This window comes from Convolutriloba macropyga, chromosome 5, assembly GCF_964194025.1.
Source record: "Convolutriloba macropyga chromosome 5, txConMacr16.3, whole genome shotgun sequence".
NCBI classification, from domain to species: domain Eukaryota; kingdom Metazoa; phylum Xenacoelomorpha; order Acoela; family Convolutidae; genus Convolutriloba; species Convolutriloba macropyga.
Genome location: NC_134472.1, coordinates 45,591,087 through 45,605,795, shown reverse-complemented (window position 1 = coordinate 45,605,795; position 14,709 = coordinate 45,591,087). Strand labels below are relative to the sequence as shown.

At 34.2% G+C, this 14,709-nt stretch overlaps 1 protein-coding gene across 1 annotated transcript in view; it reads left to right on the top strand.

Moving 5' to 3' along the window:
• The window catches only part of LOC142340032 (glutamate receptor 2-like), a 118,391-nt gene that overhangs the window by 13,805 nt on the left and 89,877 nt on the right, over positions 1-14,709 (top strand). Inside the window, exons 4-9 of the mRNA XM_075390430.1 lie at positions 2,028-2,133; positions 11,292-11,503; positions 11,892-11,945; positions 12,153-12,302; positions 12,845-13,042; positions 14,286-14,555. Coding sequence (XP_075246545.1) covers positions 2,028-2,133; positions 11,292-11,503; positions 11,892-11,945; positions 12,153-12,302; positions 12,845-13,042; positions 14,286-14,555 — 990 coding nt within the window. The remainder of the gene's footprint in view (positions 1-2,027; positions 2,134-11,291; positions 11,504-11,891; positions 11,946-12,152; positions 12,303-12,844; positions 13,043-14,285; positions 14,556-14,709) is intronic.

Genomic DNA, 14,709 nt, shown 5'->3' with positions numbered 1-14,709 from the left:
ATGGACAATTGTTTTTTTTTTTGGCTCCGAAAAATTGTTTTCGTAATTTTTTGAATTCTTGAGATTTGTAAGCATTTGATAAGTATTCAAAGTTCTTCAATCATTCTTGATGAGTTTTGATTAATGTAAGTTTTTCGGTTACATTTTTTACATTTTTTGTTTACTGGACAAGCAGCAGGAGCACCATCATCTTTGTTCTAGTTGCGGAACTTCGTATTTCAAAAATTATTTGCATTGCAATGCAGCACTGTGTATGTTCCTTTTAATAACTTTAGCTTTTTTTCTTTTTTTGACGTTAGTAACAGACCAGAATGATCCAAATGCAAACTCAATTAACTACAGCTTAAATTTACAGGCGAATTAAAGGGAGGTCGATGAAAAAAGATAAAATTTTAGCAAAAATCGTATGGTTTCTTCACCTCAACACAGTTTGCAAAAAAATGGTGGCGAACTTTTGAGTTCATTAAGTGTTAATGTGTAGTCTTTTGTCACAGTCTCACTAATGACACACACAATTGTCATCCTATGCAGTAACAAAATGAATTATTTAGACTATTTAGAACTTCACAGTTGAAAACCTACGTTTTCAAAAATTTGATTACAAAAAAATAATTGTTTTCTGAGATTTGTCAATTTCAATCTCAGTTTTTCAATCCTTAAGCGTAGTCTCATTAACGGAATAAATCATATTCTTTCTCAACTTATTTTTAACGTAATCTTATTTGTTGTTTTAATTTTATCGTCGTATGACATTCTGGATAAGGACAGGTCTCAATGGTTTTGAATGGATGTAAAAATGAAGGCATTGAATGGTTGATAAATAATTGCTTTCTTGACTTTAATTTTTTTTGTTTTGAAAAAGTTTAAAGGTGTTTTCTGACTTTGCCATTTTTTCTGCCTCCTTGTTAATTATTCTCACTAAAAACAGTCCACATATCTTTTGTTTTAAATTGCAAGTCATTTACTTTTAATCTGATGCTAAACCGACTTTTTTCTTAAGTTTTGTTTTAAAAAAGGATAGACATTGAGTTTGGTCGTAAGTGAGTTTGCTTGTTGTTTTGTATATAACTTGTTTTTGTTTTTCTTGCCTTTTACTCTTCTTAATGGCAGTTATAGGCTCTCTAATGCGTTCTTGTTCCATTTGTATATTGGCCAGTTAATAAAAATTTTGGTTCCTGCGTAATCGCAGTGGAACAGCATTAGGCGACTTCGGTCTGTTCTCAGCTGCCCTTTTTCTTATTACTCCCCGCAATTTAGACTGCTCTTTTTATTAGCAGCATTGCGCTTTTTGCTGACCATGGCCACTTTTTTTGCGTCTGAAACTCTCAGGTGGCACCATCATTGCAGCCAACATAGGTCAGGCTATGGTTAACCTGATGCTATGGTTAAGTAAGAGCTCATCCTTTCACAGACAGCTTCACGGATGTAGGGCACTGAATCTCAATCCTTGGCGTGTAAATCACACACCTTACCTCTCGGCTATCACGCCACTCCTTAGTGCTTAGAGCGTTTTTTAATGGTTAAACAATTGTTTTTCGAAAAATAAGTGATTTTTGAAAGTTTTCTTTGTCCTTCTTTTTTTGTGAACAATTAAGTCAAAAACGTGGTTGAGCAGGGTTGGAACTTTATGTGCGGACACACATCACCGAGCCTCCTTTTTCGACTTGTGGACAGAAAATCTATGTTCCAGTAATTAAAAATCTGACAAAGTTTAAACTCAAAAATGGGATGGACGGCTTTAAATGTATTTGAACAAAGCTGGCATGGAGATAATTGAAGGTTTCAAAAATTATAGCAAATCCAACTGTCAGTTTTGAAATTCCATTTAGGAAGAACCCTCTGACCGGGTAAGAACATATGAATTGGCATGTTGTGAAATGAAAGCAGCGAACAAAAAAGACAACACCGAGATTATCACTGGAGCACAAATAATTTCACAAAATTGAGTTTCAATAAGTTTCTGAGGCTTCTACTCAGAGATCAATTTGTGTATTTGATCTACTCAGTGTTTTATCGGTTCATTTCAGTTCTCTAAGATGTTTCAAATTCAGCCCTGGTTGACCCCGGCAGTGCACGAGCTGATCAAATTACTCAAATGGGCGCAGTTTTCAGTCGTCTATGACCAAAAAGACGGTTGGTTATAGCTTAACCCTCCTCCTCATTTATAGGACGCATTTTGTTACATAGAACCAACTACCGCAAACTCCTAACAACGTCGTTTTTATTTTAAAAAAATACGTTTTTGACGAAAAACAAAAATCATTTGAATGACAAAATATATGATGGCGGCTTATGAAATGCACTTCAATCTGTTTCAACATTGTGCAATCGAGTGAGGTCACTAAAAGTCTTTTTAATCTTGCCTCTCTTACTTAAGCAGTTTGTGTCATAATACGATAGAAATCGTTTTCGATTATTCAGCCGTCGCTCTGAAATTTCAGTCGAGTGAGTTTATTTTTAATTTAAGAAGGAACATTTTTGTAGACTCTTTTTTTACAGTCTTTGATTAAAAGGTAATATTGAATAATAGTAGTTAGTCAAGGTAGCATTAGTTAGTAATAGTTAGTAGTAGTAGTAATATTAAGGTCAGCCTACTTCATCTTCTTTCACCACATAACCATCATCATACATTTGGCCGCCCGGGAGGCTCCCTGTTTGATTTAGAACCCAATTTAATTCCCAAGAGCTAACTTAACCCATTGCTGTTGCACTTTATTTGTGCTGGTGCACTTTCAACGAATTAGGATGCACGTAATTTTTATAAGTCTCTGGGTTCATTCTTACTATGTGTGCGTGTGGATAAAGTGGTCGGGTGTGTTAGGATTAGAGTTGTAAATGTGTCATCAAAAGAATGCGGATTATGAAGACCATAGCGACTTAAATTTAGAAAATAAACGGACATGGAAAACAGTGAAAATAATATAAAAGGTGCGAAAACTTCATCTATGGATTAATGCATCAAAGTAGGCAATAGGGCTGGATGAAATCAAAAAGATTCTCCACAAGAAGAGGTTTGCATCACAATGGAACCCAAGGATCTTCAAAGACCTTTCTCAGATATTCTACTGTTGAAGGTCTTTTTGTTGATCTAAACCTTGCATCCCACAGTGGCTCCGAGCGAGTTGAATTTAAGTTGGTGAGCTAAATTGCAAGGTCAAGCTTGGTTTTTAATTAAGAAAATAGGCTGAAATGGTGAAAGAGCTTCTTCATTGCCTTGTACAAATTCAAACACAGTCAGTGAAAAAACGAGTAATAAAACAATAACAATGCCTTATGAAGAACGACTTGATTCGGAAAATAAACAATGTGAAAAAATTATTTTTTAAATAAGTGAACGGAAGCTCAATCATATCATGTTTTGTTACATTTCGCATGCTGCCGACTGCTTTCCTTCTTCAATATTGAGGACGGGCGGTGTTATAAACTGCCGGACCTTATTGCCGTAAAAAGTGAGCAAAAAATTGAAAACAAATCTAATAAAGATTTATAAAATGTTGAAATGTGTTCAAAATGTAATAAATAGGTTTAAAATATTTAATGTTTCTAATAAGTTTCTGAAAAAAAACTGATGAATGCAAAAAAAACTTAATATCATATAATGATTCTATAAAAATAAAGGAAAAATAACCAAAAAGTATTCTAACACTGTATTTTGCTTTGTCAATCATTGCAATCATTCCATGTGACTTTAAAAGTGCACTAGACAATTAGTTTAAATAATTTTTGTTTCGTTAGACAAAAAAATTCGTGAGAAAAAGAAATCTTGACAACTGACAGTTTCTTTCTCGATTAGCAATAACTTGATTTTACCGAAGTGTCCCTCTTTCTTTTAATTTGGTTTTAAAGCAGCTATCATATTCCATAAAGTACGCCTTTTTTGGATTAATTGCAGAAATGAACACATGTACAAAAAAGTGACCACATTCTTCTTTTGTCCGTTGTTTTTTTCCCCAGAAAAAATGAAAGCCTTAGAAAATCATTCAAAGTCAAAAACAAGTTGCAGATTGCTCAAATTTGAGGGTTGTAAATTCAACGGTTTTTGTAGAAATTTTGCGGTTGAAGATACTTTAGGATTGCAATTTGTTCCAAAGCTCTCCTTCTTTTTCTGTTTGAAAAATAGGCTATCAGAATTTTGGGAAGAAAGTAAAACTTCCTTTAGGTATAGGTTTAGAACCCTATGAACAAAATCATTTTACAGATTTTCTTTTTTGTCGTGCAATGAAAAGTGATTGTACAAATTAAAAAGATACACAACCACAGGCACAAGGACGAAATGGTAATAGAACATTTATCTTACTGTTTTTATTCATACAAAAACTTGAGATATGTTCGAGATTCAAAAAAGAGTGACTTTTTTTCAATAGTAAGTGTCAATTTATAAGCAGTAACATTGATAGTAATTAAAATTAAATTTTTTTTGTTTCAAACAAAAAGTGAACATCAACATTGATTAAAAAATTTTCCGTTATTTGATGTTCAACGGAAAACGGCCCTCACCTCAAAATTTGTCGAAGTCAGACAGGAACCTAAACCCCACAAAAAGCGATATATGACAAAGATAAAGATAAAATTGTTCAAAAACATTTAATGATTTTGGTAAAGCAGACCAATATATAACTTTTTATTGGAAAAAACTTTCACATTTGTTTGCTTGATGTGTTGTCAATTACTAAAACTATTTAAAAATATTTAGATATATCTGTACAATAAGTGGATAATTACACACTTAAAAAAGTTCAGGTAAATTTACCTGAACCAAGTTCAGGTAACTAGAAGTTCAGGTGAAGTTCAGGTGTAAAAGCACCTGAAATACACCTGAACTGAATTTCAGGTAAATTTTCACCTGAACAAGTTCAGGTGTGGTTACCTGAAAATAACTTTCATTGCATTCGGCAGTGAAACAACAAAAGTTTAGCAGAAACTAAAACACAACACAAATACAAACTTTAGGAGAAACATCAACACATTTATTAGGCAGCGTCCAGCATTTTTCAAAGTGTTTCAATTTTAAATTTTGCAAAGTTACTGTAAAGTTTAGCGTCAATTTTTCCCGCTCTTCAGCTCTACTGATGTTTCTAGATCGAACAAGTAATATGGGAGCCATTTGGGTTGTCTGAATTTTATATCAATCCTGAAGTTTCAGAAAAACGGTTTTAAGCGACTTTAATTTCTTTAAATCATAACAACAGGAAACGCAGTGGTTTCAAAGTGGATCAATTTGAATACAATCACTCTTCCCTATATAATAAGTCAAAAACTACTATTCCTGCATAAAGTAGCTCTCTGGAAAACTGGATTATACGTATATAGAAACGGTAACGACGTACGGTCCTCATTTAGCTTCCATTCTTTAAAGTCTTCCAGAATCAGATTGTTATTCTTCTTAATTCGAACTATTTCCATTTTCCAACATAAGCACTGCATCAAAACCCTGTCCGTCGAACTAAAGTTTGCCTGTTAATTTCGGTAGTTTTTGCCTGAAATTTCAGGTAAATTTCAGGTAAATTTACCTGAACTGTTAAAATTTCCTGAACAGTTCAGGTGTTTTTTTCAGGTAATTTTCAGGTAAGTTCAGGTAAAAGTTCAGGCAGTGATACCTGAATTTTTCAGGTAAATTTCAGGTATTTTTCAGGTGTGTTCAGGTATGGTTCAGGTGAGACAAATCTACCTGAACTGTTCAGGTAAGTTCAGGTGTTTTTTCAGGTAAATTTACCTGAACTTTTTTTGGTGTGTACGTCCGATTCTCTCGCTGAAAATGTTTTTTTCAGCTGTTGTTAGCGCATTCATTAAATAATTTCCTGCAACAACTTTGAACTGCGTATTTCATCCAAGTAAAACAGATACAAAAGATAAATATGCTACAAGAACAGTTTCTCTCAAAACAAAATCTATATTTGACCCTAGTCATGATCTCAGTGTCGTATCAGCGCAATTTTTGCAAGAAATCCGCTGCATGATCTAAAATGCAGCTGCAAAATCATCTCAAAATCCTAACAACACAATCTTAACAATGCTGAAATGGCCCCTGGGAAGAAATGCGCCCCATTTTGACAGCATTTCTTTTTTAATTTCCATAAGCTGAGCGCATCTTTGCACTGATACCTGAAATGCTTACCGAATATTTTTACTTTTTTTATTTTAAAATAATAAAAATAATAATAAAAAAGAAATTAACAAAAGTTGTTTAGAATCATCTTGATAGTCTCCGCTATAGAGATCGATTGTTCAACTGAAAAAGTCGCGTTAGAATATATTCGATTCTGTGGGATAGCATCTGTACTGGCTTCGTTTATTTTCCTGGCTTCGATATCTATGTAACCTCGATTTTCACTTCTGAATAAGGAGGGCGCGTAACCAGGCAGACGGTTCTGATTGCGACAAGTAATTGTTTTAATGTGCGAATAGATGAAACAAGGATGCTCGTTAATGTGCGTTCGCACATGATGTTCAGACCCGAGCTCATCTACACTTTTGACTTAGTTGTCAACCAAATGAATAAATAACAAAAATAGATGTTTGAGTTTAAAACAATCGTTACACAACCTATCTACTAATTGAATTACATAATGCCATGCTTTATTACAGCGCCAATGAGATCTGACCTTAAAGAGACTACGAGACAAAAAAACAACCAAAAAAATTAGCAAAAACAAAAAATTCACGGCAAAAACTGAATATCTAAATTTAAAAGCACATAGTAACAACCTCAAAATGCAAAATGCAGTAAGATAAAACCTTAACTACTCAAATTTTATTGGTCCTAACTATACAGCGGACTATTTTACGATCAATGAGGTGAAATTCAAAAATTAGTCAACATTATAAACCAAGAAACTTCAAAAGTTTGAAAAATCTTTAGCTTTTAACTAAATAATCCAAGATAAATTAACAAAAAGTTACTACAAAACACGAAGGCCTTGTCTTTGTGTAGTTTAAGCCTTATAAACGAACTAAAAAAACATTAAAAAATTAGAAACAATTTGTGAAAACACAAACTATTGCTACCATTAATATCATTAGCTATTATCTGAATATTATGTATTTTTTAATTCCATTCTTATATCTACTATATCAGCTGCAGGAAATATGCTGAGAGATTAGATAGGTTTATTTGGGCCACATTTGTAATCCATTGGGATCTGTTACTACGCGATTGTTCTGAAAGAACAGAAAAAGAAGCGCAAAAATGACAACTCAAAAACGTTTATAAAAACGCATATTGTCCAACAAACAAAGCATGGGCGACAAATAATATCAGTAGATATGTTTTTTGGAATACAAAAAATTGGATGTGACCTCTCATTGATGAAAATAAGTAACATTTTGAGCTATAGAGATCGATTGTTCAACTGAAAAAGTCGCGTTAGAATATTCGATTCTGTGGGATAGCATCTGTACTGGCTTCGTTTATTTTCCTGGCTTCGATGTCTATGTAACCTCGATTTTCACTTCTGAAAAATGAGGGCGCGTAACCAGGCAGACGGTTCTGATTGCGACAAGTAATTGTTTTAATGTGCGAATAGATGAAACAAGGATGCTCGTTGATGTGCGTTCGCACATGATGTTCCGACCCGAGCTCATCTACACTTTTGACTTAGTTGTCAACCAAATGAAGATATAATAAAAATAGATGTTTGAGTTTAAAAAAACGTTCAAAAACCTAACTACTTATTGAATTAAATAATGCCATGCTTCATTACAGTGCTGACGAGATGAGATCTTTCATTGAAAAAAACTACGAAAAAAAACAAACAACAAAAGAAGCAAAAACAAAAATTTCACGGCGAAAACTAAGTATCTAAATTTGAACGCACCCAGTAACAACACCAAAATGCAACCATATAAAACATTAACTGCACAAGTTTACTTTGTCCATACTATACTGCAGATGGTAATTTTCCTGAATGAGACTATGCAACAAAGTCGACAAAAAGAATTAATAAGGCGAAATTGAAAACTTTTTAAAACCAAGTAATTTCTGAAGTCTTAAAAATCATTAGCATTTTAAAAAATAATTCTCAATAAATTTACTAAACATTTATTTTGAAACCAATAGGACCTGTTGTTGGCTAGATTAAGCCATAGGAACGGACTACAGAAGCAGAAAAACTCAAAAAATTAAACATTTTGCGAAAACACAATTTAGTGAAGCCAATAAAATCATTAGCTATTATCTGAATACTATGTATTCTTCCTTATGTTTTCATTCATACTAATGCAACGACAATTATATTGAAGGATTAAATAAGTGCAATTGGGCCGCATTTAAAAATCATTGGGATCTGTTATTACGCGAATGTGCTAAAAGAAGAGAAGAAGAAACACAAGTACACCACTAAAACTTTTATTTAAACTCATATTGTCCACAAACAAAACATCAGTTAGGACATGAAATCACACGACATTTAAATTTTTTGAATACAAAAAACTCAATTACACATCTCAATGATGAGAATAAGCTACAAGTTGACGAAAAGAAAAACAACAAAAACTGAAAAGTTTAAAAAGTCATTCAAAATGTATATCATCATAAACATTGCGACCATTCGCTATAAAATAACTGCTTCGGGTAACAACATTCCTTGAATACTCAATTACAAGCTTTTGAGACTGGTCAGCATTTTACGCCTACCTAATGATTAAAAAAATAGACAAAAACCGCTAATTCAAAAAAAATGGAGCGAGAAAAGTGTCGAAGTCATTAAAAAATAACTTTTCGGTAACTACTTTTATATCGTTCATCAATTTTTTACCGACATAATTTTTTTTTCAATATGACTTCAAAATATCAATTAATATGAACAAATATCTGAAAACCACGAAATTTCTGAGAAAACCGGTAGTATCAACGCCTTTAAACTTAATTGCTTTCAGCGAAAGGAAATAAAAGCGCTCGATGGAAGCATAAGAGCTATGTCTCGATAGAACGACAGAAATGTTTGTCATTCACAAGTCATCGATACGATAAGACATTACAATAATTCATTGCCTAAGAAAACAACAACAAATACAGCCAAAAACGAAAAATTCAGTAGAAAATTGCGAGAAGAAAGTGTCGAAGCCATATAAATCATAAGCTTTTCTTTGAAAATTTTATCTGTGATCCATTGAACATTCCTTCTAAGCCAATTGGAACTAACACTAATAGGATAAAGTGATGAGGTTTGAGAAGAACCACAAACAAATCCAAAAATTTTCCAAATGTCCAAAAAATTTATGAAAACAAATACGCTCACTTATGACTCGATAGAAGATGTTTGTCATGCATGGGTAATCAATAAGATATCACAGTTAGTCTTATGGCTATGAAAACAACAACAAATACAGGAAAAAACCAAAAAATCAATAGTAAAGTTCGAGAAGAAAGTGTCGAAGCCAATTAGTTCATAAGTTTTTCTCGGAAAACTTTATCTACGATCCATTGAACGTCTTCCTTAAACCAACGCGAGCTATCCAAATTAGAATAATTTGATAAAATTTCAAACGGATTCAAAAATACGAAAATATCCAAAAATTTGTTTTTGAAATGTTGTGGCATCGAAGTCATAAAACCAATAGTTAGAAGATGAAACCGCAAAACAGATTCGTTTTGGCTGAAGTAGAAAAGAAGAGGATCTTGTAAGTACTGAGATTAACTTACAATTTACAAAAATAGTTTTATGATCGGTTAATGTTTAAAAAAAATTTTCGAAAAATTATAAATTTATAATTTTAACAGTCTTTAGCTGTCCAATCAAAGCACTAAATAGCTTCAATAATGCTCACTGCAAATTCCATCGCACTTTTAGTCAACAATTTCATGCTATAGGGCTCCAAAAAATCAGTAAAAACTCAAAAAGAAATCAAAATTTTTTTAAAAATTACAAAAGCTCAGAGGCGAAGCCATAAAAAACATGTGCGATTCTTTATAAATGTGTTTTCGTTCATTAGGCGTCATGTTACTGTAAATCTGGTTCATCATTATTCAAATATCGATATGAACAGTGACCAGTCTATAGGTGACCTAAAAAAATATAAAGTTTTATAAAAAAAAACAGCTCTCGAATAGAATTCGAATTTTTTTTATAGTAATCTTCCCTATGAGACCAGAACTATATTTTTTTTATCACCTTTTGTGTAATAAGAATACGAAATTAATTCCTTTTGTGGCGTGAAAAGTAGTTTTGAATGATTAATTTTTAACGAAAAGATCTCACTTCGAAGAAAAATTACACTAAATGTGAACGAAATCATACCAAACATGACGTGTTCACACAAAACTTCATCCCTCGATAACTCCTCGAAAAATACGAAATTCAAAAAATCTTTTAAATTTCAAATTCTAGGCTGGAGGAGTTTTTTAATGATACCACTCACATTTCTCTACGATGAATATATCGATCGGCCAAAATTGACTGAACAAAATACCATTTGAGTATATAGTTCCTTCCCCCACAAGTGGGGTCGGAAGAAAAAATATTTGTCTTGGGACCGTTCCTTTCGCAATTACTAATGCTTTATGATTTGGTCAAATTTTAGAGTGTACCAACAAAACTTTTCGACGATCTGCGGCATTTATAGTTTTTAGTCCAATCAAAATTTTGTCGAGCATAATCAGGTCACAGTAAATTAAATAATAGCTGACTTGTAAGAAGCTGTGAGATAAAAGTCCTTCATTGTACTCATCGTCTTTCAGATCTGATTGCCCAGCAGTTCAATTTACGCATAACCTTTGAAGTACATCTACACGTTTCAAACATGTTGATCCTGGGAGCCAAACACTTGGCGCATAAATTATTGTAGAAAACATGTAAGATTTCACTGATTTCCACATATATCTTTGCGCACTGCGGGACCGTTCGTCTGAGTTGGTTCAATTTCTGAAATTAAACCAATGTCGTTCAATTTACTCTCAGGTTTAATGATAAACCGTATGCGTAAAAATCAGGCATTGAAATTTCTGTTTTTCGATATGAAATTTTGACCCCTGGGAATTTATGAAAATTTAAATTATGCAGGTTGTCCTTGCTTCAATCAGTTGCTTGGTCTATGTTTTGTCAGGAATGCACTGAAATGTGGATTAAGTGATGCCTGAAACATCAAAGAGCGCTGTTATAGACCCATTAAATGCGAGATTGGTTTGGAAGAAATTAGCTGAACTTTTCGAAATTTCAGCGGAGTTCAGCGCATTTATTACAAAGTTTTAGCCCATTTGAGTGCATTTGAGCGTATTCCTTTCTAAGGTCCCTTGTGTTGAAATTTTTGAACAGTCAGCGCCCTTTAAAAGGCTATACTTTTGGTTCTCCTTTCAGTGATCGAGACATTCTCCGATCTGCCCGTGTGGGACATTTCCAGCAAGAAGTGTGGCTGGGGTCTTGCTATGAAATGTCACGTGCAACCATCAATGAAATACGTCTTCAGTTCCTCATCAATCAACAACTCTGTTGCAGAGATGAAGAAGTCAGGAGCACGCAACATTGTCCTGTTTCTATCAAGGGACAATACCCAAACATTCTTTGAAATCGTAAGTTTGTCTGCTTGTTTGAAGGACGTAAGGTGGTCAAAGCAATTGGGTAGACTGTGAAAATGGGTCAGTACTGGATTTGAACCAGAATATCTCTCCTTTCAAAGCCTCTTATGCAACTGCCGTTCTCGGATTCCGCTAATTCCTTCTCGCAACCTTTCTTTTCCTGAAAAGATTTTATGTTGATGCAGTTTACATTTGACTGTATATTCTCAACGTTCTTAGAGAACATGCTAAACTGCTTATTTTAAAGGTCCATGATCATATTATGCAACCGGGTGAAACAGTCCGATATTTGCAATCCGATTCAGGACTGAAGTATACTGGGTGGTAAGTCCCTGAAATGTATCAATGTCTTTATCTTCTCAGGGTTTAAATGCTGTTTCAGGCACGTCACTGGCAAATGTTAACACAGGATTACAACTACATCATTGCGGATCTGGTTAGAACTATCATCCTCCTAAGAACGTAGAAAGCTCCAAACAAATAGTTTATGGGCGCCTTGCAAAACGAGATCATATATATGCAATTTGAAGTAATTTTTTTTAGCACATTTTGGAGTCAATAATTAAGTTCACAGATTAATTGTTGAAATGTTCTAAAAGTCCAATAGCACAAACTTACCCTATGTTCACATGTATTTGTGTAGCGGATGCCATGCAGGAAAGTACAGTTTGAGATCAGTGGCAAAATCAACATCACTTGTTTCCAACTAGTAGAACAATCTTCAAATGAGTTCAATCGCTTCACAGAGAGGTGGAAACGGGAGAATCTCTTCAGCTTGGACACCACAAACGAGGTTAGTTGTTTAGAACAGTTCTATGTCAGAAATGTGCGCGTGTAAATGCGATAGGATTTTTACAGTGAACGGTCTTGCCACGTTTCATCATTATATCAGAGAAAAATTATTGGTATTTATATTCACTACCAGAAAGTCAGTACTAGAAGTTTGCTATAAATTCCAGTGTTTGAACAATATTGATAATCTTTCTCTGTTTCATGTTGTCTGCGTTTTTGTTTTCAAATGAGTTAATAGGACTGCCTTTTTGGTGCTGTTCATGGCTGACTCATTCTGGAAAAAGGTATGTCCAGAGTTTTTCAGAACTCGCAAAGTTCCTGGCCATAGACATGCAGGAACCGAAAGAGCACTGATCACAGTTTTACAGGCATCCGAATTTTTTGCTCTGATTTTTACCATGACACAGTAAAAAGTGGCACACTTTGAATGTCCCAATAAAAAATGTGGAACGTAAACATCATGATTCAGAGCTGATTTGCTCGGTTACTAAGATCCGCGACTGTTATTATCCCGTAACAATTGATGTATGGTGCTTATTTTAGCTGGAAGCTGCGCTCGCGTATGACGCTTTCTCCCTCATGCGCACAATTCTGGCCAGTTTCCACATGGACACTCAGGACATGTACAATTTGAGAGCGGCCTCTGTGGCTCTGGGCAATGGACAACAGTCTAAGAAATGTCTGGAAAAGGATGTAGAAATTGACCCTTACAGGGAACTTATCAGACAGAAATTTTACAAGGTCAAAGTGCAATTTCATTGTTTATTGAGATAGTAGTTTCAGATTCATTCCAGGATTTTTTCGAACTATTGACCCACTTTACCCCCTATGAACAAATTGTGTACACAGCTCTCTGCTACGATCAAATGGAATATTGATGGCAACAAAAATAATCAATACGTTGCAAAAGGTAAAATTAGCGCAAAATGTTTACTTTGAGGCTTTTTGGACAACTGTAACTGTATCAATGAGCATAAACATCAATCAGCGAATTTCGTTGTTAAGTACTAAAAATCGTTTAAAATGCACGAAATGCGGTGAAGGCGGTGGTAAAATTTAAGAATAGCAACTTTTAGCGTTGAATGTGGTAGTGAAAAAAAAAGAGTTCACTGCTAAGAATTGCAAATCTTACAAAAACTCACCGCTGAGTTTACCAAAGATCTCCACCACAGAAAGTATTGCAAAAAAGATGTAAGAAAAGCGGCGATTGAGTTGAGAGCGGTGAAAAAAATCACCGCTAAAAACCACAAACCGTACGGTTTCACCGCTAAGTTAGCACAATTTTCTATCGACTCTAACTTTTAACGAAACTACGTAAGATTTGAGGTGAATGCGTTGAAAGAAAATTTCACTGCTTTACAGCAAAATATACTAAATTGCGCAGATAGCTGCAGTAGTGGAAGGAAAGGTTGTTTAAAAAAACGATTTATGATTTCTTACAATAAACGTACAGTTTTAAATAAATATTTTTGTAGCAACCAGCACACAGATGGAAGACTTTTAACTTTTAAAAAATTTTAGTAAAACAACCTATTTAATTCACAAAAATAGTGTATTGCGTTAAATATTAAAATAGGTTAAATTATAGGAAACAATTCCAAAACCAGATTTTCTCAAGAGCCGTCTTATCGACAACGCTGGTTTGCATTGTGTCTTTATAATCCGCAATTACTGCTCGTGTTTTTATTCATTTGTTTACAAACTAGGCTTTCTTTGATTTATGTCCACTCAGCATGTTGTTAAGAGGAACTGTGGACAACAGAATGACAAATTCAACTATATTTACAAATATGTTTTGCAACGTAATGATTGACTCCCGGTTTATCTTTGAAAAATTAGAAATAATAGCATCTACAAAGTTTTGTACAGGTGCCAAATTCTAACAACTACTCGTCACCCAAATTGGGACATGAACTCCAAGTAAGTGCTCCCAAAGTCCAAAAAATAGCCAGATGTTAGTGATGATTTTAGCTGCTCATTTCAGGTCAAGATATCTGGTGTTACTGGTAACATTGAATTTGGCTTGAATGGGACCCGACGCAACTTCCAAGTGCAGCTCCTGGACGTTGGATTCCTCGAGGTCCACAGTCGGGTTGGCAACTGGAGCGAGTCCAGTGGACGCTTGATTCTCGAGCCAGAATATTCTAGGCTGAATGAAGGGGGCGTGAACGGGGAAGGTGTGATCAAAAACAACGCAAGTGTGGATGACATTGTTGATGTGAGGAGGAGGGCAATGCGCATAACAGCTGTAATGGTAAGAGGAGCTTGCTGGTCTCTGATTATAAAATTTGTTAGAAGAGTGAACGATCAATCAAATTTTACTTAATTTCTCCATGAAAAAGAAAGATCGAGAGCAAGAGTCACTTTCTTATTAGATGCATAGTTGCCACTTTGCTTTGAAAAATTTC